The sequence below is a fragment of the Corvus hawaiiensis genome, chromosome 7, assembly GCF_020740725.1.
Source record: "Corvus hawaiiensis isolate bCorHaw1 chromosome 7, bCorHaw1.pri.cur, whole genome shotgun sequence".
Taxonomy (NCBI): domain Eukaryota; kingdom Metazoa; phylum Chordata; class Aves; order Passeriformes; family Corvidae; genus Corvus; species Corvus hawaiiensis.
The window spans coordinates 33,338,204-33,365,910 of record NC_063219.1 but is presented as its reverse complement, the minus strand read 5'-3'; the positions used below and the strand labels follow the sequence as shown (position 1 = coordinate 33,365,910).

Below are 27,707 nucleotides of genomic sequence, written 5' to 3'. Positions count from 1 at the left end.
AGGCTTTGGTGTTTTTATAGACTAGCCTGGCATTGTTTCAACAACAGCCACCAAAAAAGTGGTATGCCCTTGGTCAGGTCTGACTTCCCCCTGCCTAGATTTTCCAGTCCTTCCCTTTTGCCCATTTTCTTTTTTTTCTTTTTTTTTTATTTTATTTAGAGACAGGAGCTCTCTTTCATTCCATGGCACTCACCAGAGCCTCAGTAAAGCCTCTGGCTACTCTTGCCCTGTAAAGCAGACCAGACCTGAAGTTATCTGTACCATACCACATCACAGGAAACCACCACTGCCACCGCCTTCAGGTTGACACTGAGTGTATTTGACACACTTAAGTGTTAGACCATATAAAAAAAATTGAAAAACCACCACCCACCACTTCACTGCCTTTCTCAGATGGAGGCACTGCCATAGGTCATAACAAATTCCTTTGCCTGCTTATTAAAGGAGCTGCAGGATATTTGCTGTCCTGGCAAAATTCATCCTATGTCAGATGGTCCCAAAAGAAGAAAAGCTGCAGTTCTGTAGAGGTGGGAAAGAGAGAGCAGTGGGAATTTCCTGCCTCACATGTCCCAGGGGAGCTGATGGTGCTGGGCTGGTACCAACAGGGCCGCCAGTCAGGCAGGTCCAGCATCAACTCTGGCTCCTGCTGACTGCTGCAGCTACGGCAGTGCTTTAGTGCACCTCCACCAACACTTCCACAGCAGCCAGACTACTTTGATATTTCTCTTTTCTGGATGGAAGATCTCGGGAAGGACAGATGTTTCATCATGGACAGGAGACAGAAAAATACTGCCCAGATGTCAAGTGGCAAAGCACCCACCGTGCCCAGCAGCCTCCAACTCAGTGGAAATGCAGGAACAGAGGAGTGTTGCTCCAAAGGGCAAACTGGAAGTGTATAATACAAAGAAAGAGGATGTAGTAGCACTAATGGACTCTCATTTCAATGTCTTTACTGTGGTAGGCTTGAGGCTGCTTTATGCAAAATGATCAAGGCTTTTAGCAGAAGCTGAAACTGCAGCTGCCAAGGGAAACATCACAAGCTTTAGAGGCGACACCATTTTCAGCTGGGATCGTCACAACTCACTTTGTTGTAGAGGGCAAGTTCAGGTGAGTCAGATCCAGTGTGCTGACAAACCACACAGTTGGTTTTGTACAAATGTGGTTCTGTACAATGACCAAGATAAGAAGGGTGCAGCCATGCTCACAAAGTGATCGAGCACAGCTGGTGGTGCTTTCCCTCCAGCAGCTTGTGTGGGGGCTTGTCCCATACTGCTCCCCTTTCCCAATGCTGGCACTTCAGAAAAATTTTTAACTTATTTTCAGCTATGGAAGTGCATTTTTTTGGTAATATTCATAATTTATAGTTACTGCACTTGTTGGGGCTCTCTTTTCCAGAATCCTACCTTTACATTCTCTGTGTTTTCTACAACCTACTTATAATATTTATAATAATAATAAGACATATAATTCTCCAAACTCACCCTTTCTTGAGAGCTCTCTGCTAGAGTGCAGGGGCCTCAGCTCAAGTGTTGGAGCAGCAAGATGTCCCCAGTGGCACCTTGTGACCATTTAGGTGGTCACTGCCTTCATGGCCATCGGAGAAAGATAAGATCAAGTAGCCACAAGGACTAAATTGATCCCTGTCAGGGTGTGCCAAGCATATTAAGATGTTTTAAATACTGTTAAAAGCTTGGATTTCATTTAGGAGCCATCAGCAAAGTGTTTTCATTAGTATGGCAGCTACTCAGTTTCTGCAGTGGTGTGACCTCATCCAGAGCCTATCCTGCAAGCATCAATACCACCTATGGCCAGTAATCTTTCACTTTCAACATTTACAATTAATTTCCATGACTGGTCTCGAGTGCCACACAATAACATGACACTAAAAAAGCATTAGTTCCTCCCTGTGTCATCCTCTACTTAGCTTTTTCTCATCGTCAGGAGATTTATGGTTTTAATCTCCATTTTATAGAACTTATCACTTTCAACAACCAGAAGAAAATGCTAAATTGTTTTTATTGCTGTTCGACATACAAAGACATGATGCTGTATACTGTCATTTACATTTCACATTAAAAGTGAAATATGCTGCGAATGCGCAAGTATTGGTTTTAATTTGACCCATCTGTTAAATGAAAAACAAAGAGGACTTCTAAATCACAACATTTAAATTCAGCGATTTGTAAACAGTTTATATGTTCATTTCTTCTGGGTTAAAACTGCCCTAAAGCATCACTCTTATGAAATCTCCAAATTAAATTGCTTTGCATTGTTCTCAGAAATGCAAGCTGGAGTTTCTTCCTCCTCAGTTTATTAATTTATTCCCCAAGCCAAGTAAATTAGCAAGACTTGTATTAAGAGTCTTGCCACTGAAATAATTTTGGGGAATTCACACAAGTATCTCCTGCCTCCAGAAACTGAGAGTACAGAGGAAGTGTCAGATACACTGGGTGGCAAATTCCCTTATCATAAAGGGCAAACCAGTTGCTTTCATTTATTCAGCACTTTTGCAAGCAGCACTGCATCTGCCTATTCCATGCTAGAGCACCACGAAGAATAACCAAGAAGGGGAAGAAAAGTCAGGGCAATTTACCTTCCCCTCTCAACCTAGCCAGGATTTGTATCTTAGACTGGGCTTTAATGCAGCTGTGGTAATGTACAAGGGGAGGGAGACCCACAGACACCTAAGGATCCCCCAAGCAGCACTTCAAGAGCAGGTATCTTTTTCTGCTTTGTGCAACAGGTGTATTTAGCTACCCTGCTGTGCCTCTACCCCAGAAATCTGTACTGTCACTGGAGTGAGGGACAGAGAGCCCTTTCAATAAACCACATACAGGGCCTCTCAACACCTTGTGAGAGGAGATGATTTCTTCATTTCATGGCAGCTTCGTGGCGTGCCACAGACCACGGCAAAAGCAGGACTAGGTGAAGAAGCAGAGAATCCTCAGGGAAAAAAAAAATAAAAGGAGGAAAAAAGTGATACAAAATCTAATCTACTTAAATTTGTAGAAGTGGAGAGACCCATGAATTTCAAGTCCCTCTCTGCCGTATCAGTCAGAGCACCAAAAAGCAACACAGAAATACTGGGTCTACAGTGCATTCTTACTCTAGATAGTTAATTTACTACATCCAGCATCATAATAAGCAACCCAACAAAACAGGAACCAACAGTAATGCAGCCAGGGTATGATTAAGGGTGCCTATAAAACTATCAACAAACGTGGAGACTACATGGATCACTGCCCAGAAAGATTCCAAGTTGGTGAGATGACAGCCTGATTAATTTTTTGTCTGACAAATGTGGTGAGAGAGATCAGAATCAAACATAATTTCAGGGTTACAAGCCTTCAAATAAAACCAGAGGAAAAAAAAAAATCAAAGAGGGCAACCGCAATTTGTGAGACCAAATCAACTCTCCAGTCCAGCTTCCTTAGTGCTCAGATGCAACACAGCCACCACTGCTGAGGCTAAGCAAGAACTCTCCAAGGAGCATTCTGAATTAACAGGGAAATGCCTTCAGAGAGACACAAGCTTGAGATCTTGCAAGACAGTCTTCCCTCCCATCAGCAGCCTTACTAAAAACACCCATATTTGTCATTTAGTGGCAAAACATCCAAGTAGAGCTACTTTATATCCAGGCAACTGTTGCCTATTGCTACCCCAAAGGTCAAGCTGCAACAGCCTGTCACCCATATTGCTGCACGTAGGCATGTAATAAAATCAAAGAGAAATAGCAGACAGTAAATGGATTTTTCCTTCTTCCTTCCCACCTGTTCTAATGACAAAAAGAACCAAAAATATACAGAAAGATCAGGCTTCTTAAAATGCATCATCGCAACCAAAAGTGTTATCCCTCATTTTGTACCACTTTCAAATCATGTTTCCCCTTTGGGAGAGCTTGGTGAGATAAAAACGGAGGTTTCTGGGCTTTCTTGCCATGTGGAAAGGGGGTAGGGGAGGCAGACTAGGATGTGGCTCTTACCCAGGAATAAAGTGATCTGTCTCCTGGAGCTCTTGCCCTCTGAACTTTCACTTTTCCTTAGGTACTTCTCCTGGTGTCTTAGTCCACCCTTCACTGCCACAGTCCCTTCCTTGTGGATCATCAGGGCTTTCATCATGCTGTGGCACATGAAGGTGACAGATCCCAGCACGATGATGTACACAGCAAAGGCGCTGAAGATGCTGGCTTGAAACAGAGACCACTTGGAGGAGAGGTTGGTGCAGATGGTCATGTTGTGCTTCAGCTCAGGAATGTAGTGCCTGGGAGTAGGTCTGACACAGGAACTCACTCTCTGGTAGCCCTCGATGATCTCCAGGGGATATTCTGTGCCCATGGCAAAGAGCAGGGGCAGAGCCACTATGACAGATGTACCCCAGACAAAGGCGATGAGCAGCTTCACCGTGCGGGGTCCGGACACAGCCTTGAACTTGAAGGGGTGGCAGATGGCCACATACCTCTCAAAGCTGAGCGTGGCCACATGCAGCACAGTGGCATAGCTGCAGGCTTCGAAGAGGAAGTAGTAGAGCTTGCAGGCAATGTTGCCATTGGGGGCAGAAAAGGGGCTCCAGATGGCACTGTAGAATTCCATGGGCATGCCCAGCAGGATGACCAGCAGGTCGGAGCAGGCCAGGCTGACCATGTGGTCAGTGACCTCCTTCTGCAGGTAGCCTTTCCTCTGCAGGATCCTGGTGGCCTTGATGGTGATGCTGTTGCCCAGGAGGCCCGCAACAAAGATACAGACATAGATAAAAGCCAAGGTGATCTTGACCCCCAGAGCCACCTCAAACTCTGGGACGTGGCTGTGGTCGATGAGATGAGAACAGTCTGAAGAGGGTGTCTCTCCTGCCATGAGCAGTCCCAGGGTGGAGGAGGTGCTCTCCTGCCCTCTCCAACTTTCAAGTTCACAGCAAACAGGTCCTTCCTCACTTTGCCCCTCTCCCCGAGCCGCACATGTCCGAGCAGTCAGGTATAACGTGTGTCTCAACCAGCCACACCTGTGGGGTTTGTTGGTTTGTGAGCAACAGCCTCTGAGTCAGTCAAACAGGAAAGTGTTTCAGTTCTTACCTTTCTTTATGGCAAACACCTCTTGCTCTTTTTGGATTTTCCTCCTCCTTTCTCCACAGGGTGAAGCCTCTGTTCTCCAGCCCTTCACAATGTGAACTGCTCTGCTTTCCACGCTTGCCTCTTCCCCTGCAAGCAAAGCAGCTTTTGGTCCTGGCCCCAGCAGAAGGAAGTCAGTCTGTGTGGTTATACTATTCTGTTAACCATTAACCAAAATCTTGGCTATCCTTAGTCACTGTCAGCACAGCAGGTTTCAGGAGAAGGGGAAAAAAATAAAAGCAAGCCCCTCATATCTGAAATTCACTTCCACTCACAGGACGAGGTGTTTCTCCTAAAGCTGTGGTTTGGTTATCAGGCTGAATGTATGAACAGTGCTGAAGAGAAAGTATGTCCTCATGAGTTTAACATTCACTGGGCTTCAGACTTCACTACTGTATGTGCTACTGCCCGCATGCTTCACTACTTCACATTTCCTCTAATGAAGACCTCAGCATCTGCAGTGCAGGTTATGGAGCTTGTGCAGCCACAGACTGATTTACATCAACAGGAGGTTCTGGTTTTCAGCTGCTGCTGCTAAACTGGCAGCTCCTTAAATAACTGATTAGAGTCTAAAGAGGCTTCTTGGAAGTTATAAAATAAGATGAGCTCTGAATTTAGACATGTGGATTGTTTCCCTTCAAAATTCCATCTTCTTAGATAACAGAATAACACAGTCAGTAATCCCAGTCATGACCATGCTTTCAAATAATCTGGACTAGCAGGGATGCAAATGTTCTTCCCCCTCCTGCATCTCACCCCGGGGGGAAAGAATTTAATGCGGTGTTTAGTTTTAGTTACAAACCATAGCAGTGAAGGCTCCCAAGGTAACCCCTGGAAACATTTAATTAGAGGGTGAGTATATGGATTAGGAGACCTTTAAATTACAGTGCAAAACAGCAGTACAGCTTTTGCAGCTGTAACAGAGAGAGGCCCAGCACAGTGATCTGCTCCAATACCAAATCTAAGAACAGTGGGTTCACAAAGTGATTTTTATTATCTAGACAAGCTCATGTGACACTTGCAGCTCATGATAAAAGAGAAACATTAGGAAGTTATTAAGCAGTCTCCTCACATTCAGTGGTTATCACTGTACCTCAGCAGCCCAAGTACATAATGAACAAAAGATGCCCAAAACAGGATAATCAGCACCTGTTTCTGTGCATTACTTATCCACTTCTGTTTCAGAAAAATCACCTCAAACCTTGCAGAACTTCAAGCTGTGTAGTCCCAGTCATCTTTCCTTACGTTTGATAATTCACATTTGTTCTGCTCAGACAAGCTTTCTATTATTACCCCATTTCTTTCACTTAATTTTACTTTATAAAAGTGTGAACAAAGATTACATATGCATGACTGAATTGTGGAAATGAAGCTAATTAAAATTTGCTGCTTACCATCAAAAGGGAAAAGGGAGAGAGAGCAAAAGAGAAGGCCCAATAGGATTAGATCTCCCCCTTTTTTCCCACACCAATTATAAAATGCAGAACACAATTTTACATTTTCAATATTATCTTTAGAACATACACAAAGTTTATTAAGTTTCTAATAAAGAGCTGGTGCCACAAAGGGGATAGGAAGGAAAGAGACAATTGTGGATGATCATAGATGGAGACCATTAAAAATAAAAAAAACTTACATAGGTTACTGGATTAGATAAGCCAGGAGTGAGTATTCCAGAGTAAAATGCCTATCACGGGTGATTATAGAAAATATACCTTCCTGCAGAGAGACATTTCTCCAGAACTAAATGTGCTTAATGCCTCTTTGTGGCATGGAGGTTGAGAGGTCATAGTCTTTACCCCGGTGGATGTGATACCAGTTTATAAACTTAGGGTTTCTGTAATGGTCCCACCTTAGGGATTTCATTAAGTTTTCCTTCGTATCTTGTAGCAGTGAATACCATGAGTTATCTCTGTGTTGTTGCCTTTCCCATAGCAGTTCTGAAAGTGAATGTGGCCTGTGCAGTTGCACCTGGGAGAGCACTCCAGGGAGTCTCTCCTGACCCAATCTGTTGCATTGCACATCGTGACTTCGGCTGCCAGCACCGAGGAGGAGGCAAGAGCATGAAGGATAGAAATGGCTGTATTTCTTTCTAAAATCAGCACACATGGATGCTGCACACTGCCAATCACTTGTCAGCCCCTTGGTAAGAAAGCTGAGCCTCCTAGGGGTGCAGATGCCATGGGCACAGGGTGCAGCTGGCTATGTGTGCCACTCACTTGGCCTGTCCATGCTCACCCAAATGTTTGTAGTGATGCAGTTGTTGGTAAGAGACGACAAGAGGTGGGAGATAGAGAATCACGGAGATGGAGCACAGATTGTTGTTTATGTAGAGCATAAGGTGATTTTTCACCTTCAGAGATAATAAAGCTGCTGTGCTCACCTGCCCCAGTTTGTTATCCAACAGAGTGTACAAGGTTTCCTGGAGGGCTCTTTGCTTTCTTGCCTGGTCCTTGGATAACATCCTGGTGAAAAGCTTTTTGGGGCAGAAGAAAGCAGAGCTTTATCATCCACTGCATGAACACATCCACTGCATGAAGCTCCCCTTGTGCACCCTGTACAGCTCACCCACCACCTTTCATCCCGCCGTGCCCATGGACCAGGCTGAGCAGGGGGCAGGAGGGGCTGCAAGGCACTCAGTCCTTGGCCAGCTGCTCATTAAAAACCAGGTCTCCCAAACTCCTGATGAGGCTGGGCCCCCAAAACCAGCAGGTAGCACAAACTGTAGCTGGAATAAATGTTGGAAAAACAAACCCATTGGACAGATGCTGTTGCATTTGGGTGAGTGGGTTGCAGATTTACCTTTTCCAGCGTGCGGGGCCATCGCTGCTCCCACCTTCCCCAGTGCCCTTCCCTCCCCTGCTGCCTCGGGGTGCAGGATCACCCGTGGCTCTTGCTCAATTACCATGCAGCACAGTGCCAAGCTGCTCTGACTGGCACACAGGCACTGCCACACTCGCGTTACCTCTGCAGAATTATTTCTCGATAGCTGTGTTGTGAATATGCAAATCCACCTTAATTGGCTACGCTAATCACACTGCTCCAACTGGTTTCTGTTCTCAAACTGTTCAAGCTACTTGACAGGAACAAAGAAAATATCTCGGTTTCTTGCTTCCCTTAGCTTAAAAACTCTAAAACCTAAATGAAAAAGGAGAGCTATCTCAAAAGCAAAGAAAATGAAGCTGTGAAAAGGATTAAAATTTTTTCAGATAAAAACACATTGACTGTTTTTTTCTTGCCAGTCTTTACCATTCCCCATCTCAACAAACCTCTTGTCCCCAGAATATCTGTGATACCTTTGTCTTGCCAGTATTTGTTTAGAGAAAGTGAATCCTGGGCTTGTTCAATTCTCTTTGAAACACAAAGTAAACAAAATGAGATTTCTGCTCTGCAGAGGCAGCTACTCTGATCTGCACAGGCAGAGGGGAAAGTGCTGTGGGAATGAAAGGAAGAAGCAACAAAGACAAAAGTGAAATGTCCAAGTGATTTTAAATGTTTTAAGACATCAATTTGCGTAAGACAGCTCACGTTGGCTTTTAAAATTATTTTTCATTAGAAATTTAAATAATTAAAGACTGCTCTGAGATAACTTGAGGCTTCTTTCAGTTTTCTAGCATCTAACAAGCCTCCTTACCCTTAAGATCTCTTTGTATTCTTTTGGTGAGTTAGTCTTGAATTATAATTTTCTTCTTTGGAAGATTATTTTGATAGTTAATTGTGGGGTATGCCCAGGCATACCCCACAGTTAATATTATAAATAAATACAAGTCATTTGTGAAATTTATGTCTTATTCATTTCCTTAAGAGTTTGGGTTTGGGTGAAACAGGTTAACAACCATTGTGCTGCTAACTGCTTGGCTCCTTTTCTTTTGGTAGGATGAGAGACTGGGTTATGCAAGCTGGAGAGTGGATCTGCCGTGTAACCTGAATATCCATAATGAATTCTATTGGGTTAGATTACCTCTACAAGGATGGCATACGGAAAGCTGCCATCTTTTATTCAGCAATGTGCAGTGTTACCTGCTGTAATGCCATCCTCTCAGAGCATTGTATTGTGTATGCTTATTTGGAGGATAGAGAAATTTGGATTTGGAAATAGGATTTCAAAAGTGCTTCCAGGATACACAGTGAAAAAGATCTCTGCTCCAAATCATTCCATCTAAATAAATAGATGAAAGCGCTTCTCTGCTTGCAGTGTATTTTACAAATTGGCAAGCAACATGAGGAGAAACTGGTGACAGTGAGACTAAATGGTTTATCTAAGATACAGAAAATCTGTGCAACACCTGAGCCTCCTCACCAATACACTGGATTCCTGCTAACTTCCTCACACGACCTGCAGCACCCAGACTGCTGAGAAGAAATGCACTTACACAGGTCTTCACTGGCTGCTCTGGTGTTTGTAACTGATGCTAATTAATGATAATTTAAAACACAAGTACAGCACCAAAACACATAATTATTGTATGCAGCCATATCTGGAATTGTTGAACAATACACCACCTGCTGTCTGATCTCCCCAGTAAATGAAAGACGTTAAAGCTGTTCAAAGCCTTCACTCAACTGCAATGGTGTCTGAAGTAAACCAAATGCAGCAGGAGGTTTGTGGTTTGCTGTGATTAGGTGGGAGAGCACTTTGCCTGGCAAGGAAGTGGAAGGGTTATTGTTCCACTCCTGGAGTAAGGGAAGAGATGCACTTCTCTGTCCCTTGACACTGCAGGAGGTGTTAGCAGGCCAAGAAGAGGCCACCAGTCATGGCCCCAAACTGAGAGCAGCTGATAAGACAGGCTGGAAAATGCAGGTAAAGCAAATCTCCTGAAATGAGATGGTCCTTTTTGCATCCTTTGGGAATGAGGCACCAAAGGAAATGAGTTTATTTATATCCCAGGATATATAAAGGAGCTGTAACTTAAAACCAAAATGAACATATACACTAAGCCTGGGTCCCAATAAACACAAATCGACTGTATTGAACTCATATCCTAAAATATCTGTCAGCCTCCCCTCTGTCTGAAGCACAGTGGCATCAAGGCACAACATTTGGTTCAACAAATCACCACTGTGGGCCTTGGGGCACAATCCCCAGCACACTGAATCAAATCCCATTTTTCTCTGTGTGACTTCTAAATGGCCACCTTGTCCAAATAGACATTAATGGCTGCAAAATGCAATTCAAAGCTCCTATTTGAGAGCATACTGAGTTCCTTATGCCATATTTTAAGTGAAATTCTTCTGTGCAGTGTACTTTTCCAGCTCATCTTTTAACAGAGGTTCACACTTTTGGATGCTGCTGTGCTACTGCCCTAGAATAAAAACCTGAGATTTCTTTCTCTGAATGTAGTTAATTGCTGAAAGTGACAAGACAGAGAGAACTTCTGTAAAAATGCATCTCACATCCTGAATTCTCCATAATTTTTGTTAAAAATCTGCAAGGTCGATAATCTATGGAAATGATTGTCACATGCTGGTACCAAAGCACTGCAATTCAGAGCTCATGCTTTTTTTTTTTTCCTAACAAACCAACAGGGAATCTTCATAAAAGGTATTGATGGTTTAATCCTGGTCTCCTGAAAAATCTCTTAATAGAAATGTTAAACCTTACAATTGGAAGGAAAAGCAAAAATTATCTCCTTGCTTCTTGCACTCGCCATTTTATCACCATCAGGACTTGCCCAGCTGAGCTATTACAGAATCATTTTGCCTCTTTTCAGAACTCAGCTGATGGGGTTTAGCCTGAAGCAAACTAATGACAGCTTTTTGACCCAAATCTAAGGAGCCCTAGCAGCACATCACCACAGCAAGGGCACTTCTGTCACCCTGCTCTTTCTCATTTGCAATACATATATGATGCCAAAATTCAAAATACCCTTCTCATTTTAAGGATATTGTATTTTACCATTATGTAGTTCATTCCCTTGCAGAAACATCAACAAATTCAATTTCAAATAGCTTGTAAGGAAAAAGGCAGAGTGTTTCACCTGTTGCTGTGATCTGGGCTACAGCAGGTAGCAACAATCACCTCTGGATACGGCAAGAAAATTAATATTATACAGTAATTTATGCATATAGAAGATGCCACATCTCAGTTTCTAAGTAAAAGATGTAAATTCTGCCAGAGCTGAAATCTGGCCAGAATGCAGGGCTTCAGTTCTTCTTCTCAGCAGAAACACTAGGTGAATCTGGCTCCAGGACACCACCAGCTCACTGCTGACTTGTGGAGGTTTGCATTTTTCCTTCACTGCATTTTAGCTGTCATTGAAATGCAGAGGCAAATATTAACAGTGTAATGGGACTGTTTGGCAATTTAGCACTGTATTGACAAATGCAAGTCAAGCAAGGAAAATATAAAACAAACAAACCTGCAAGTGAGCTGATCTAAATTTAGAGGACACACTTTACTTCTGAGTTAGGGTTTGTATTGTTTGCAGTGCTTATTTCTGATGGCCCTGCACGGTGTGTGTGTGGTTCCTCATTTGCTTTGGGGATGCATTTATGCTCACTTTATCTGTGTACCTTCTTTTATTTCTGAAATGCTTCTATTAAACAATGACATGGGAAGTGGCTGGTCACTGTGAGCTAAATCCTGAAACTGAACAGGGAAATAAATAGGAAATGGGATCTCAAACTGTTTATTTTACCTGTGTTTATGTGGTACTGCATTCTGTGCAAGTGGTTGTTTGAGCACAACAGGACCACCTATCAGAACATACTTGTGATCAATAAATTGTTATGACTTCACATAGTAGGTAAGTAGAGCTCTTCTGTTTTAGAAAAATACAAAAACTCCTTTGTCTGTAGCAAACCAAGCGCTTTTATATAAATTTTGAAGCATGAATTATATCAAGTTAATGTGATAATATTTTATTTATGCCTTTTTTTCTCTTCACTCTCTGAATCTCTAATTCTCTCCCCCTCATCCCCACCCTTCTTGACAATAGTTTCTATCTTCGTTCCTTGGCATACTCTTCCTACTAAGAAAACATATGCTTCGAACAGCTGGAAATGCCAGCCTGCTGCCACAAGGCCTGTTTTGACATCTGACACTGTCACCCCAGGATTGCCTGCTGGCAGTGAAGATCTTCCTCGCTGGAACCAAGATTTGATTGGTGCCATCCTAAAGAAGATGTGTAAAATATTCTTGCTACCCCAGGAGTCCCTCTTTTCTCTGTTGACAAAAAGAGCTCCCAGCACAAACACAGAGTGGAGACAGCATGTAAAAATCTTTGTGTGTGCATCAGCTGACATATCCCACTCATTTTGTGAATGTTACTTTGATTACCCAACTGTTGGGTGACTTTTCTTTGCTATTGTAGCTCCCAGTCTTAACTTTTCTTTCACTTAAGAGCCATCAGGAAGAATCACTGCATGCAGAAACCAGCTAGCAATACAGACTGCTCAAGAGCCATTAGTGTTACAGGACATCCATTCTGATGAATAAAGGACTCGGGTCTAGGTCAATGGACCAGAATGGTCCAGAATGGACTTGCCTGATTTGCTCCTAAATAAACATTTGATAAGGAATAGAGATTATCTGGAGACACTATCCTAGAAAGACAGTCTCTCCAGATGCTACCCAGAAAGAACAAACCGGAATTTGTAAAAATACAAAGTTTTAACTCAGACTCGTGTACTATCTACAGAAAGAAAAGGCTCTCTAGGGTACAAAAAGAAACCTGGAACTGTCAAACATCAGCCTAAAGGGATGATAAGTCAGGAAGGTCTCCTAGAAAATGTTTTGTGTGTGTTTGCAAGATTTAGAGTTGGTCTTGGGTTTTTTTCTACATGTGAGCTAAGTTTAAGAGGCCTTGCAGTGAGAGACTCCTGCCTGCTGAGGTTTCCCTCTCCTCTTTTGGCCCTGAATTGGCAAAATCTCCTATTACCAACACTGAGGTCAAGCCTGACTGCATGGGTTGTAGGAAGCCCCAGACTGGGGACTGCTGATCTGGAAGTTATGCAGTGCTGCTGTAAAAATAAATGTCAGTCTTAAATCTAAGTACTTGATGCCTTTAACTCCACAATGTGATTAATTCAGTGAGAAGGAGCTGAGGAACCGCTGAATGTGGTCAAAACAGCCATTTTGCTTTGTTAAGTGAAAATACAAGCTCTTTCATTGCTCCCTTTGTTACTGGCAGAGATAATTTGCCTCCCACACTGAAACATTTTGGAAGAGAGCATCACTCCCATACCCTTTCAGTGTCTGTACTGCTATTTAATCATTGTTTCATTCCCACTTTGATTGCAGCATGGCTCATGGAGACTGCTGTTTCCAAGGCATTGCACCTCTCACATGGAAGCTGTGAGAAATGACAGATCCGGCTTCTCAAACCGAGGAGCATCACATCCTTCCCAGGGAACTTGGGATGTGTCCCTGAGAACTGCTCTTCTGCACAGTGTGGGAAACACAGGAAGCACCTCCCATGAGCAGGGAGATTTCCCTCTCTCCCTGAACAGGTGGCTGTAAAGCCCTTCCCCCTTTTATCCAGACTGATAATTCCTGACTATTCTAACCTTCCAAAATATTTTCAAGTAGTCTAACCCTTGGGAAACAAGTTAATATGGATTTCTACAATGCAAGCTCCAGCAAGCCGTTGCTCTTTTTTTCAGTCATACACTTTTTGAGACCATTTACATCTCTGTTACATATTGCTTAATAATTGTTTTTGACAGGTTAAACTGGTAGTGAGTATAAAACAAAATAATCCCAAGATAGTGAGCTGAACAGTTCAGTGGTTCTCTAACACATTACTCTACTGAAAAGCCTTAAGGAGCAAACAAGATGGGAATCCCACAGACCAGGGTTAGATATGAAACAGATTAAAAATGAACATAATTCCCTAACCTTATAGCACCCATAGGAACCAAAAACTCTTCTGCAGAATTTAAATTTACAACATTAATAGAATAAATAACTGCATTAGAATTCCATGATTTGTGTTACTAGTCCATGGAAACACTTTAATTCCTTTTATCTCCTATGAGATCCTTCCCATAAGGATTTCTCTAAATTATACCTCCTGTCTTTCAGTGTTGTGGATTAATAATGTTTCACTAATGAGGATTAAATAGCTCAAGAACTCTGTGATGTGTGCAAACAGCAACACTGTAAGGCAAGATTCGTATTCAGAACGAAGAACTTTGTTCAATTTTCAAAAACCTGGAATTATGCTGCAGAACTTCTCTAGGTAAAACTTAACTGCCTTCAATAAAAGCTGTGCTTTTTCACTCATAGGTTCATTCATTGAAGACCAGAAGGGAGCAGGCTGATTGGATCCCATGACGATCACCCAGCCCCTCACAGTGAGCACATTAGATTCTGTTTGGCTGAGATACCTGCACCCTCCTTCACTCAGAGACCTCAAGTTATGGCGGCATCGTTATTTCTTTTTGTAGTTCCTTAAAGTATGAGTACAGGTTCTTATTTGCACTGGTTTGATTTCTGCCTCCAGACTCTAGTTCTTTCTGGGACTCTAATTTTAGTTCAAATGGCCCTTGAGAAAGGACTTAGAGACTCTTCCAGTCACCCATATATTGTCACCTGTGTGTGGTCTTCCTGATTATTTCTTCCTTATACCAAGATATCTGGCCCTGGTCATGTTTGTTTTCTACCTGGAATCCAGCTTTTTACACCCCTCAGGTCAGGGTTTCCCATGAAAAGCATTACTGTCTTCAGCCTCAGCAGGGTGGTACACCTGGGACATACCTTCCCAGCCCTATCAGCTGTTTCTCAGCTAACACTTCATTCTTCCTCCTCCTCCTCCTCTCTGCCACAGTATCACCTTGGCAAATTGCATTGAATTTCAATTAATCTCCTAAAACATCTTCCAAGCTGCTGTTTTGCAGAGAATTCTCCCTTCTGCAGAAGCATCCCTTACAGGTTGTCTATTGGTTGCATTTTGTGCACGGGCTCAGATTTATCTAATAAACTACGAATCAAGCTGGGATACCCCGCCCTCATGCTGACCACTGCTCCAGACTTTAATCCATGTACTTGCAGCTGGATCATTGATAAAAATGTTCAGTAGTTTCAGATGGTGTGTGAACTGTTTGAAATACATCCAAGTTTTTCTGATTCCCAGAGGGGATACCCAGTTCCAGCCCATGATTAGCCTGAGCTGATCAGTCGATCTGCTACATTTTCTTTAATGTTCCCCCAACCAACCTCCCTGGAGCACTCCACGAGTTCTGTAATAATTGCCAATGACATCTCACTTTTGAGATCTGCTAGCTCATTTTTAATGCATGCTTCACTGAAGCTGCAGAATGCAAAATTTTTCATCAGAATATAAGAAAAATATTATCAATATCTATGCAACAGCCATTATCAACACATTGATAATCTCATTCAAAATCAGGTTTACTGCATAAGCTATATTTTTCAGAGAAACTGTGATGTTTAACATTTATTATATTTCTGTCCTTTGAATCTCTATCATTTAAACCCCTTATTAACTTTTCCATTATTTTGCCAACGTTAAGGATAAGAGTATGGTTTCTCACCCATGTCAAGTTTTTTAAATCTTTGGAAAATGCTATTACATTAATTATTTAACCCACATTTCATGATTTTAAAAGAGCATCACAAGGCCAGAGATGCTGTTTTAAAAATCCTCTTGTCAGTTTTGTAGAGTGCAAGACATCCAAGTCTGCTGCTTTAAACTTAAGTCTTCCTGCTGTGATATCAACCAGGAAACTTCATTGAACATTTCTGAATCACTACAGACAATTTTGCTGTCTTCACCTGGAAACAGCCTAACACTTGAGTGTGGTCTGAAGGATTAGGGTGTGATTTGACTGCAATATTCCATTGCATCATGTGGCTGTATTTCATTTCTAAGTTCTGTTTTTCTCTGTCTGCATAGTAAATAGCTGGATACTACAATCCTACTGCAATCAACTGCAATAGCTCTTCAACAGGTTTCAGTCCAACTCCAACTGAATTATGAATGAAAAAAACTGCTGAAGTGACTTTCCAGCTCCCTGACATCTCCTTACTATTCCTGACCTAACAGTAGGGAGCTAGTGTGTGGAAAAGATGAATCACTTCCATTTCCGTTTTGAGCAAACTGGTGTATTAGCTGTGCTGAAGGCTTTTTGGTACTTGGGCAGGTGTGAATCTGTTTTACTGGGTTTTGGTGGGAATGCAAAGAGACAAATGCAGGCTGCAGATGCCAGATTTCTACTTCGTGTTACTAAAGTCCTCCTAGCTTAGTAACATATGTATCAATAAATATGTACTGAGGTACAAGTGGGTAACCTGCTACCCAAGCACTGCAGTAACTCTGAGTGGAAGGATTCTTCTCCGAGCTCTGTTGCTCTGGCTTAGGCTGCTCATTGGGACAGTTGTTTGCTTTTGCAGCAATAAAGGATTAAGACTTTCATGTCCTGCTGCAATAAGCCTGCAGTCTTTATGCTGCAATTCCAGAGCACTTAATCAGAAGCAGACTTAGCAAGTCACACAATAAATGTGTTATCAGTTTTACCTTATCAGTAAAGTTAACATGAGCACACTGCTAGGAAAAATCTGTCTGGTTTTAGTGGTACACAGGCTGGGTTTTCAGCACCAGTTCTGATCCTGAAGTATTCTGTAATGCCCAAAAGGATGGCATGTAAGCATCTCATTTATGATAAAGAAGTGTCAGTATAAACTCTGAAGCAAAAGTTGCAAAGCTGGATTTCTTGTCTGGCAGTAGATTTCCAAACAATATACTTTGTACTACGGTCATGTTTCAGTGCTGAGCTGTACGATTTATCCTACAGGTGTCATTGCGCACTCTCAGATTGCTGTGAACTTCAGACATTGATATAAACATTTTATTAAGTTGTTCTAATGCATTGCTGCCGTGATGAAGGTCTGGAAATAGATTGATTTGGCTTGAATGTTGTTGTAAGATATTCCACAATGACCTCAGAGGTAAAAATACTGTGAAAAAGAAAATTTTCAAAAGCCAGCCTTTAAGGGTAAATGAAAGTTGTTGTTGTTGTGTGGAGATTTTAGTCTCAAATCTCAGCATGTAAGAACTGAAATTCCCTGCCACACTGGGACAAACAGCAAACTGTGTGACACAAGCTCCTGGCCTCAGGCAGCTCCCGGCCAGCAGGGCTGTGCTGGAACTCCTGCCCTGTCGCTACACATCAGAGAGGCAAGAACCAGAGGCAATCACCTGAGGCAATCATCTGCCCCTTAGACTCGCCACAGCAAGACACAGACCAAAACTCCTCTTCTGCAAGAGTCACCACGAAGCCAAGCAGGGCAGGAGGAGTGTTGGAGCAATGACCTTCTTGCTCTAAAGCCACAGCTTCCTTTAACTGCTGTGAAAGTCGATTCCACCTTTGGAAGCACCAACAACTTTTGAGATCCACCCTGTTCCCCAGGCTCCAGTCCCAGCTTGGGCTCTCCTGCCCCACAGTCAGGACTGGGGTGCTTTAGTTACATAGGGTTAAACCAAAATCACTGCATCCTCTCACTGGTGCTGGTTAGCACAGGGCAGTAATGAGCATAGGTTTAACTCTGGTTTATACCATGTTAGATCCTCAGAACAAGGTACCTTACCTAAGTGGTGACTGAGCCATGGCCTTGTCCTGGGCTGAAAAACCAACAGACCCACCACTAAGCTCTTTCTTCCAGCTCCATGAGTGATTCTGGGTATTCCACAGCACTCAGCTTCTTCTCAGATTAAAGTAGAAGGAGGAAGGAAGAGCTGGCACTGTCCTCTAGAGACATTTGGCTTCTTATGTTAATGCTGACAATTTAAATTACCCTTATCTTTTTTAATCCCTCTCTCCCACATTGCAGAAACTGTAGCCAGCTCAGAGGAGAAGCAGAAGCAGACTGGGAGCAGCAGACACCTGCTTTTCCTGGAGGAGATGAAGAATATTATTTACCTATTGAACAGCAATATGGCCTTAAGTAAGAATATGCAGATTCAATTTAATAACCAGCTAGGAAAATACACACTGTCTGTGCTTGGGATTGGATCCACAGAGCCACAGAGGAGTTTGGCAAATGGCTTTTTCCATGTTTTTGTGTGTGTGTATCAGTGGTCAGCTCTGTACACATTTGCTAAGGCTACTGTTCATTTCAGATAGCTCTTGCCATTTCAGCTCTGGAAAAAAATCTTGCTTTTTGTATCTTTATGAAGTATTATTTAAAAGTCAAAGAGTTATGGTTACCTGGCAACCTATAAATGAAGTCTTTGGAAAAGAAACCTGGAAGAAGGGACCTGTTGAATATCAGGCTTCTTTCTACATTGTACATGAACCTCTCTCACAAAAGATTTCAAGTGTAAATGGCTCTTTCCACTCTGGGACTAGTTTAAACTTAGAAGTATTAGCAAAATACAAAAAAAATATAAATATGTTTATACGAATAAAAAAAGATGGTAAAACCTTTTCCCTGACCTTTTCACTATCCTGCCCTGGCCTGTAACTTCACCTGAGCTGCAAAAAAAGCTTCAGTTCTCTTTGAAAGGCTGCAAGTGTTTAATTAATTAATTAATTAAACTTCACCTGAGCTGCAAAAAAGCTTCAGTTCTCTTTGAAAGGCTGCAAGTGTTTAATTAATTAATTAATTAAACCATAAGAACGGTGAGAGGAGTATGCCTGAGTAAGTGGTACAGCCAGAGCATTGCAGTTTTCTCCATTTCAGGCTTCAACCCTGCATGGAAAGACTGCCCTGACCCATCCCATCCCATCAGGACCTCGGTGCTGGCATCTGTCCAGTTAACAATGCATTGAGAAAAGCTTTTCTCTTCCATTGCCTTTGTAAATCTGAAGCATAACCTGACTCTAGATGTGAGCTAGAGAGCATTACAGAGAAAGCAGGATGGACACTGAAGGGTGAAATGCCGATTACAGAGCTTTGTGAGCTGGATGAAGAGCCCGGGCACGAGGGCTGCTCTTCCCTCTTGCCACTCCTTGCTGAGCACAGGAGGAAGTTCAGGCTGTTCCCTGCAGATGCAGCAGCAGCAGCACCACACTCCCAAGCAGCTGAACACATCTAGCACACAGATGTCTGGTTTGGTATTAACATCATTTCAGATGTACATTCAAGGGGCAGATGTATAATCTGGGACTACATCCAAATTGTCATTTAACGCAGTAATATAATCAGTAAGAATTTCTTCCCTTCTACTGTTGCTCATTCTTCCTCCTGCTCCTTAAAAACTAAAGCAAGGAAAACAAAGAAAATTTAAAATAACAACCTTTAAACAAAAACAAACAAACAAAATCAAAAAAACCCCAAACCAACAAAACAGAACAAAACTAAACCGAAAAACAGACTGAAGCATCACAATTGATGTAGTTCTATGGCACATTATCAAAGACTTGATTATCTCTGGAAGTGCAACGGCTGTTGAAGTAAACAAGTATTTAAACCTGCCATGTTGTAAAATTACCTTATTTAACTGAGGGTCAGACCCCACTTAACAGGTAGCAGCTAAAAGAAGAGAAAGGTCTTAAAATGTGTATAAATGTTTCTTTTCACAGTTCCTATCAACAGTGACCCCTCACCTCCTGCAGAGGCGTCTGTTCTCTGCCCTCTGGGCTGAGAGCACCATAGGAAGGCAGATGTCAGACAGGACGTGGTGTTTGTACAGTTATTTCCCACTGATAGAAGTAGTGAAGCAGAAATGATAAAGGTACACTTCCCTGGTAAAATCCAGAGTAAGTGGGATGCCAATGATCCTGCATTGTTCCCGAATGCACACTCGTCTGAAAAGAGCTGTAAAACTGTTAGAGAAATTTTCACCTGTTCTTCCTTCTACTTCACTTTTACTATACAAACAAGAACAATAAAAGCTTTTGCAGTGGTGCAATCAAAATTCATTCTTTGAGGCCAGCTACAGAAGTTGCTGCGCTGGAAGATGCTAACAAGCAAAAGGGTTATTGTGAGGTTTGTTATCTACATTACAGCAACGGCAAGTTCATCAACACAGACAGGAAAAAGATCTGCCAGAGTTACTGTTTGTTATATAGTACTTTCATCCCTGGAAAGGCAAGGGAACTACAGAATCTTGTGGTAGAATAATGACAGTAATATCAGGCTCTAGTTTTTCATCCCCCAAAAAACCCAAGCCCTGAACCCAAAGCTGTTTTTCCACAGAAATGTCACATCCCAGAAACATCATAAAGCCCTTTTGATGACTGAGAGCTATGATACTGAATTCATGAGAGCAACAAGAGTGTTGGCCTGGGCTCCATTGTTGGTGAAATGATGGGAAACAATCAGATCACTGCTGACAACTTAAAAGCTTAGCAGGAGAAATAAGAAAGTACAATAGGATTTCACAAATCACTAGGTCCATAGTGATAAAAATGTTTTACTTACTTATAGAGTAGGAAATAAAGTTTTCCTAATCCTGAATCACAGGCTGTGTTGTAGGTAGGTGCACTTGTCAGATCCAGCAGACATAAAACACTCAAGAAAGAAAAATAATCAAATTGGAAAGAGCTGCAGATTACAGAAGTAACAAGATGAAACTCAGCCAAGTATCATTCAGCCTTCAGAATGTACAGATGGATGTAAAAAACCTGAACCCTGTCTTATTCTGTATTATTTAAAGTTATCCTCATAAACCCAAAGAACTTTTGTAAAATTCTTGCAGCTGAAATCAGAAATAGGACTCCAGTTAATTTTAGCAGATGCCCACAGGTATCCCATACAGTATAATTAGTCATCTGGAAAATGGAGGGGAGGGATGAAAACTGTTCTATTATTATTATTTTCACCTTCCTAAGACAAAAAAAAAAAAAAAAGCACGAGCACATGAAGCAAACATATATCAAATAGCATCAGGTGCACTTCTTCAGAGAGTTCAAAAAAAAACATTTAACAGAATGCAGCTGAATGCCTACAGTATAGTACTCTGCACCATGCAGTGCAATAATTATGCACAATTAAAGCCTACTGTGCAATTTTGTTGCCATAAAAGCTCACTGACTCACACCAATTGAAAGATCTAAAACAACCTACTACAGAATCGCTTCCCACAATTAAATGCCCATTCACAATTTCATCTCTATGGCCAAAATGCATTTCCCAGTTCAGTCTGATCTTTTCACAGTGGTGGTGTTTAAAGCTCAGGCTCTGAAAAAGTGAACAAGAATTAGCATTAAAATAGCTCGGAGAACACTTCCATGTTTCATTTCTTGGAAACACATTCCCATCTTGGAGGCTCATAATAGGTACTGAGTAACTAAGACCATCATGAAATTTTGCCAGAAATCTTAGAAATATAGGAAAGATGTATTCCCACTGTAGGAAAATGAATAGTGCATGCTCATTTATTTGTATGAAATCCACAGTGTGTAAGTACAGGTTTGTGATCATTATTGCATGCCTGAAAATTCATATGGTCCCTCTGCAGAATACATTACAAAGAGTAAGAAGTTTTAGACTTGGAAGTCTTAAATTAAATGTAAGAGCACTTCCAGGAGTCAGAAATTTCCACAGACTCTGAAACTTACTAAAAGGTAAGAAAAAAAGCTGGAAAGGGAGAAACCCCAGGAGAATATAACAGGCATTTTAACCTCTTTTAGTGGAGAACATCTTAGATCTAAAAGTGATGTATAAAAAGAGACATAATATATGCACTTATATTTGTGGATGTCCAGCATTTCACCCCAAAGTGTTCTTTTATCTCCATCACCAAAGAAGGTGTTTTCCCACTGGTTTCAGTGAGGTCATAATTTCACTCTTTGGAAAGTTTTGGAGCTGGGGCTCAAGAGATCTTGAACAACACCACTCTTGCACAGAAAAAAAACTCACAAAGGGTCAGCTACCAGTGATGATAAAAATGTCAAATTTTTACTACAAAAATATTATTTGGTCTAAATTTATGCAAATAAATAAATATTACCAAGAAGAATGTGCTGATCATGAGTAAAAAACAAAAGGAGAATAAACTAGAAAATCAGTGAAACAAAGACAATATGCCAAGATTAAAAACACATCCTTAAAAAATATTTAGATGTGGTAGTTAGTTATTTACCAATCCCTTTGGGGTAGCTATGTTCAATTTTTGTTAGGCACCCATATAAAGAAGAACTCAAAACAATTTGCTGCTTCTCCTGGCTTGCCTTCCTCAAGGGCTCCCGAGATAGTGGGGCACCACCCAGATCTCATCAACCTCACATTTGAAGAAATCCTGACCAGCCACAGAAGCAAAGATAAAATAATCTAATAATCTCCATCAGCCTGAGCAACCTACATACCACCAGGCAAGATTTTTAATTCCTAATAGTGTCCTCTCCCTGACAGGTATCCTTTTTCTTCTGTAAACTCCTCTTCTTACTGTTATCCCTTTTCTTCAAAGAAAACCTGGCTTAGGCTGCTAAGGCAGTGGCTTTGGGAGCTGAGGGCCAGCAGAGAAGCTCCAAAAGCAGCAGTTTAAAGCAGCCTGGCTCTCATGCAAATCTGCAGCCTCAGAGTGGCTCAGGGTATCTTCTGTCACTGAAATTCTTCAGCTTTCAGGCTGCAAGCAAGAATTACCTCTAGACAAGGGGCGCTTTTTTTCCCTGTTATCTTCTATATGTTTGTTTTATTTAGATTTCAAAGAAGATAATTTTTGGAGAAACAGCAACTTTGGCCATTTTATTTGCTGTTTTCCACTTGCTTTATTATGCAGAATAGCAGTTTCTACTACTGCTGAAAGACTATCATATGTGATGGATGCATTCTTCCTTGGTAAAAAAAGACAACATATATTTTTGCTAAATTATTTTGTATTTAATACTTTATATTTCAGGTTATTTAGCTCCCCATTTTATATCTTAAAATTTTTTTGGTGAAGTAAGAGGTTGCTGTGTTTGCACAAAGAAGTCAAGGTCTCTTCCTTGGAAAATCATGACCCAGGGAACATGGAGCCATTAGGTTTGTTTTACTTTCAGAGTATACCTATTCCATCAAAAATTACAAAATGCTATCACATTCAGTCACCTCAGGCCTGGCTTGCAAGACAACACCATGTCCTGCAAGAAAGGACAAGAAAGGTTTTGAATTTTAAAATTCAGTGCACACAATTTCAAATCAGAGGACACAGCAGACAAAAAGACCTTGTCTGCTGTTCCAGAAAGGCAGGATTTTAGGCACAGAGCTCTGCCCAGACAGTCAGACAGCAGGAGCAGCTGTAGAGGACAGACAGAAATCCGTCACCCTTTTGCCTCTGCTCTTGGAAGCTCAGGACAGATTGCTGGTGAGGCAGTGGAGGCAACACCTTTCCTCCTACATCCCTGCGAGCAGCTTAACCCACTGAGGTGTTATTGACCAAACTCAGGCTCAGACTGGTGGTTTAAGGACAGAGCCAACCTCTCAACCTGCAACTTTCATCCTGAGCCTTAAAATCTTCCCAGCACAGGGACAAGCCCAACCCAACACCTGCCCAAGCCAAGCAAAGACATGCTGCCATCAGCAGCACAGCAAGAGGTGCTGGGGGTGAATTCTCAGGTTTCCCAAAGAACCTGCCAACTCCAGGCACCAGGAGGTGTTTCCAATGAAGCTGCTCCACACCCCAGGCACTGCATGATGTGTGGGAGCAGAGAGCTCCTGGCCTGCCAAAGCACACGTGGCACAAGCACCCAAACTAGAAACCTCTGTGGTATTTTTCTGACCTTGTCTACATGATCACATTTTGGAGCACAGGGTATGAGCTCTGTGGGATGGCATCCCTGCTAAAGCCAGGGGTAAGATAGATTTAGCAGGCATCTTTGGAGGGCACACTGTAATGTCCAGATGAACCAAAGTCAATGTTAAAGCCATCTCTGGAGACCACGTAAGTAGATAAACATGAAAGAGCACCAATGTGAGCTTATGTTAGTAAGATTATGATTTCAAGGCCATTATTTTGGCAGCTCCCTGAGAGCCACTTCATGTCCCTTGGGCAACAGCAAAGCACTGTGTCCATGAGAACCCGTGGGAAGTGGCAACTGGAGGACAAGGTTATGGAAAGACACAGGGTAAGACATTCCTTTGTGGAGAAAAAGTAAAAGTAACAGCTCATCCGATGGCTTTCCCAGCCTCATCACTCCACGCTGTGCTGTGAACCCACACTCACCCACACCTGAGGGCCCCTGACAGGAGCTCCTGGTACTCACCTGGCCCTGCTGGCATCGGGAAATGAAGCATGCTTGCCAGGGCTCTCTCTCCACAGCTGGTGATTCCAAAATCCTCCAGAGACAGCCTCCAGAGCACAGCCCAGAGCTCCTGCTGCCTGGTGTTCGTGTCTGGGCGCTGGCTGTGGAGTTCCCTCTGTGCCAGACATGGACAGCTCCCACCAGCTGTGCCACAGACCCTGCACAGAGCACAGCTCGGCACAGCAGTGACACCCATGGCACTTCAGAAAGGGCCAAGGGCACCAGGGGCTGAGGGGCAGCCTGGAGAGTGCCCAGAGTGGGCAGCAGAGGGAGGAGGTGCTCACAGAGGAGGACATAATACAAAATTGGCCAGGAGATAAACACAGGACTAAAACTGTGTGAATTTAGCAAGAACTGCTCTGAACTAAGTGTCTGAGGAGATTAGAATGGATGGCAGGTTTTAACAGCTAAGGATTGTATGGGATAACTTTACAAATACACCCACTGGAGTCTGTCTTTGCCATAACATTTTTGCTTAGTTTCTATTATGCCATGCAGAATTGCAAATTCTGTGCATTTAGGTCTTTCAGCATCAGTAAACAGTACATGTGATAATTTTGTTACTGCACCTTACAGACCTGGACCTGCTTCCTAAAGTGAGTTTGAATGACACACTTCAGTGTGATGATGCATTACTGCGACATGTGCATCCCCTCCCTTTCCCCCTGGCCATGTCTGTAAGACTGAGGAGCAATACTGAGCTGAGCACCAGGTATTGTGTCAGCTATCAGGCTCAGCTTAATTTTGTAATTGCCTGGATACTTTAGTAATTTGGATATTTTAGTAATTGTCCATTTTACTATTTAGATGAGTCAACTCATGGAGTGTATATTTGATCTCTGTTTGATAACTAAACCCCTGAAGAGTGAATCAGTTTCCCAATTCTTGAAGCATCCTTCACTAGAAGGTGTCTTCACCTTTCTTTCTCTTGGGATAAGTGATGATTTTTCTGGGTGAATAAAGCTTGACTCTGCATGCCAGACCAGCCTGCTAGTCTGGAAAATTCTGTACAGCTGTGTGAGCAAGATGGACATTTACAGGCCATGGACCAGAGCCAGGCAGCTCAATTAGTTGTACAATCTTCCTCTCAAGCAATTGCAGGCAAAGAAATTTTGCCAGACCTGGATTTGAAATAATAGAACAGATGACCAGTAAAGGAAGCCATGAATAAAACTACCACTTTAATTAAGAGTAAATAATTATTGCAGTGTACCTAACTGATTCTGAGAAGGATGTTCTGCAGACAGAAAACAGCAGCAAGCAGGTACTTACTTTGCAAAAGGATCAAGACTAGTGACACAAGAACTCTTTTCAGGAAAATCAACATTATTAAGGGTCAAGGACAGTATGCCCTTCTGTTTTCTTGGCATGATTTGTTAAACCCCATCCAGAAATTTATAAGCAGCACATAGCCATGAAATCGCTGACTCCAAGAAGCTCTGCACTTTAGTTACTATTGGCAATAATGTTAATATCATTCTAAAACCAAACTATTTGGGGAAATAATATTAAAAAACTCCATTCCAAGAACAGTGCAGAGAAGAACTGAAGCAGTAACTAGGAGAGAAATGGAAAGATGAAATTTAAAACTCTGAGTTTCCTTTAGGGTGATGGACAACAAAGAAGTCACATTTAATATAAAGAATTCATTCATGTGATCCACATGCTCATGCAATCAGCAAGGAGCAAGATACATCTCTGTTGCTCCTACTCTCACTTGTACTGTAACAAGCCTCAGGTATATCTCTTTCTTCTAGTCACATAAATTTTCATTTGCTACCAAAAAATCTACAGAAAAGTTACACAATCAAATTAACAGCAAAAAAGCACCCTAAGGACAGCATTTAGAGACAGTTATTTACCCATTGTAGGGATTAACTGCAGATTATCCATTAAGATCAGATTTTTTCATTGATGTGAATTAGCACAGCTCTGTTCAAATAAATGGGGCCATGCCTTTGACTCCCAGTTGATGATCCAGCCTGTAACGCTCTCAGAAGTGGGATTTTGTTCACCTGAACAGAGACTCAGTGGGATGCCTCTGAGCAAAAAGTTGTAAGTCAGTGTTCACAGCAAGCCCAGTTTCACACCACACCTGCTGAGATGTTTCAGCTATCCTGAATTCTCCAAAAGGCTGCTTTGTCTCTAAAGGAAGGGAAAAAACCCTCCCAATACAGCAGCAAATTAAGAAGGGGGAAAGTGACACCCTATATTTAAAGCCCATAAAGCACAGAGAAATCTCAGCTCAGTGGGACAGTGAGTGTGTGGGCGAGGGGTAATTTTTTAGGTGTTTCTTCAGAGAGTTACAATTTACATGTAAGTGCTTATACTTTCTGTAAAAGACACACATTTCAGGCTCCCAACTTTTGGAAGCCTGACTATCTCCAAGGAGTAACTTGGTGCATATAAAGACGGGAAAAAGAAAAACACAGGAGGTTTGTAGGAGTAACACGTGATTAAAAACCAAACAAAAAGCACACCAGGGTACCACTAACCCGCAGAGTCCATTTACCAGTGGAAGAATTTCTCCTACCTGAGTTTGGTGATTTGCAGAATGCAGGAAAAGCATTTTCAGAGGTCTGTGAACAGGTTTAGAGGCAACAAGGCGGCTCAGAGGAAGCAAATGTTCAGACTCAATAGATTGTGGGTGGAGAGTGATGAAATTATTGCTAGCAGAATGTTTTCAAAATGTTTTTCACTATGTGCAGGTTTTTCTAAGACCGAAAAATAAATATACAAACATCTCTGGGGTGTTTCAATGCTGCAAGGTAGGTCTGGTCTAAGGGGACAGAACATAAAAATTATTTCACTGCTGTAAGAAGGAATAGCTTAGAGAACAGTAAACATGGAAAAGGTTTGATCTTCCAGCTTTGGGAATTACTGATAACTACCTTAAGGGGCAGAATTAGAGATGGAAGGAGAGGACTTGCCTTCACCCTGTGTGTGTGCCACCCTATTTACCTCTCTTCCTACCCCTCTCCCCTTCTTGGTTTATTCCTTTCCCTGGTCTCCTACAGATGTGAATTTTGGGGAGCCTAGGCCAGTTCCTCAAAAACTGAATCCCAGCCACAGTTTCTAATGTTCCTATATCTCCATTATGGTGGCTCTGCACCCTTTGGTACTGGAATAGCTTCTGTAGCACAGCCATTGAGGTAAACCAACATTTGTTACATTGAAGAAAAAAGACTTTTAGGTATTTGGAGCAATCCCCACTCTCTTTTCAAGCAGCTAAAAGACTTCCTTTAATAATGTAAGAAATAGTAGTTAATCTTCATTGGTGTGCCTCTGGTGGCATCTGTACTAAAGGTCCTGATCTCTCAGTGCTGGCACCTCTAGCACTGATTAAGGACTTTGGGAAGTGAACTGACTGCTCAAGTAGCACAGGTCAGGCAGGGCAGGAGGAATTAGGGAGATTTAGGGAATATGAGAGACAAGATGGCAATATTGCTGCAGGGCCTGGGCTGAAAGCTGTAGC

General features: G+C 42.1%; 1 protein-coding gene across 1 annotated transcript; it reads right to left on the bottom strand.

The window, feature by feature from the left end:
• Window positions 1–3,875: 3,875 nt before the first annotated feature.
• GPR39 (G protein-coupled receptor 39) lies at window positions 3,876–5,529 on the bottom strand. Its single transcript, XM_048310232.1, has 2 exons — window positions 5,066–5,529; window positions 3,876–4,995 (listed from the first exon to the last, which is right to left on the bottom strand). Exon 2 carries the CDS (start codon window positions 4,848–4,850, stop codon window positions 3,876–3,878), a length of 975 nt encoding a protein of 324 aa, XP_048166189.1. The 5' UTR covers window positions 4,851–4,995; window positions 5,066–5,529.
• Between the last annotated feature and the right edge of the window lie 22,178 nt (window positions 5,530–27,707).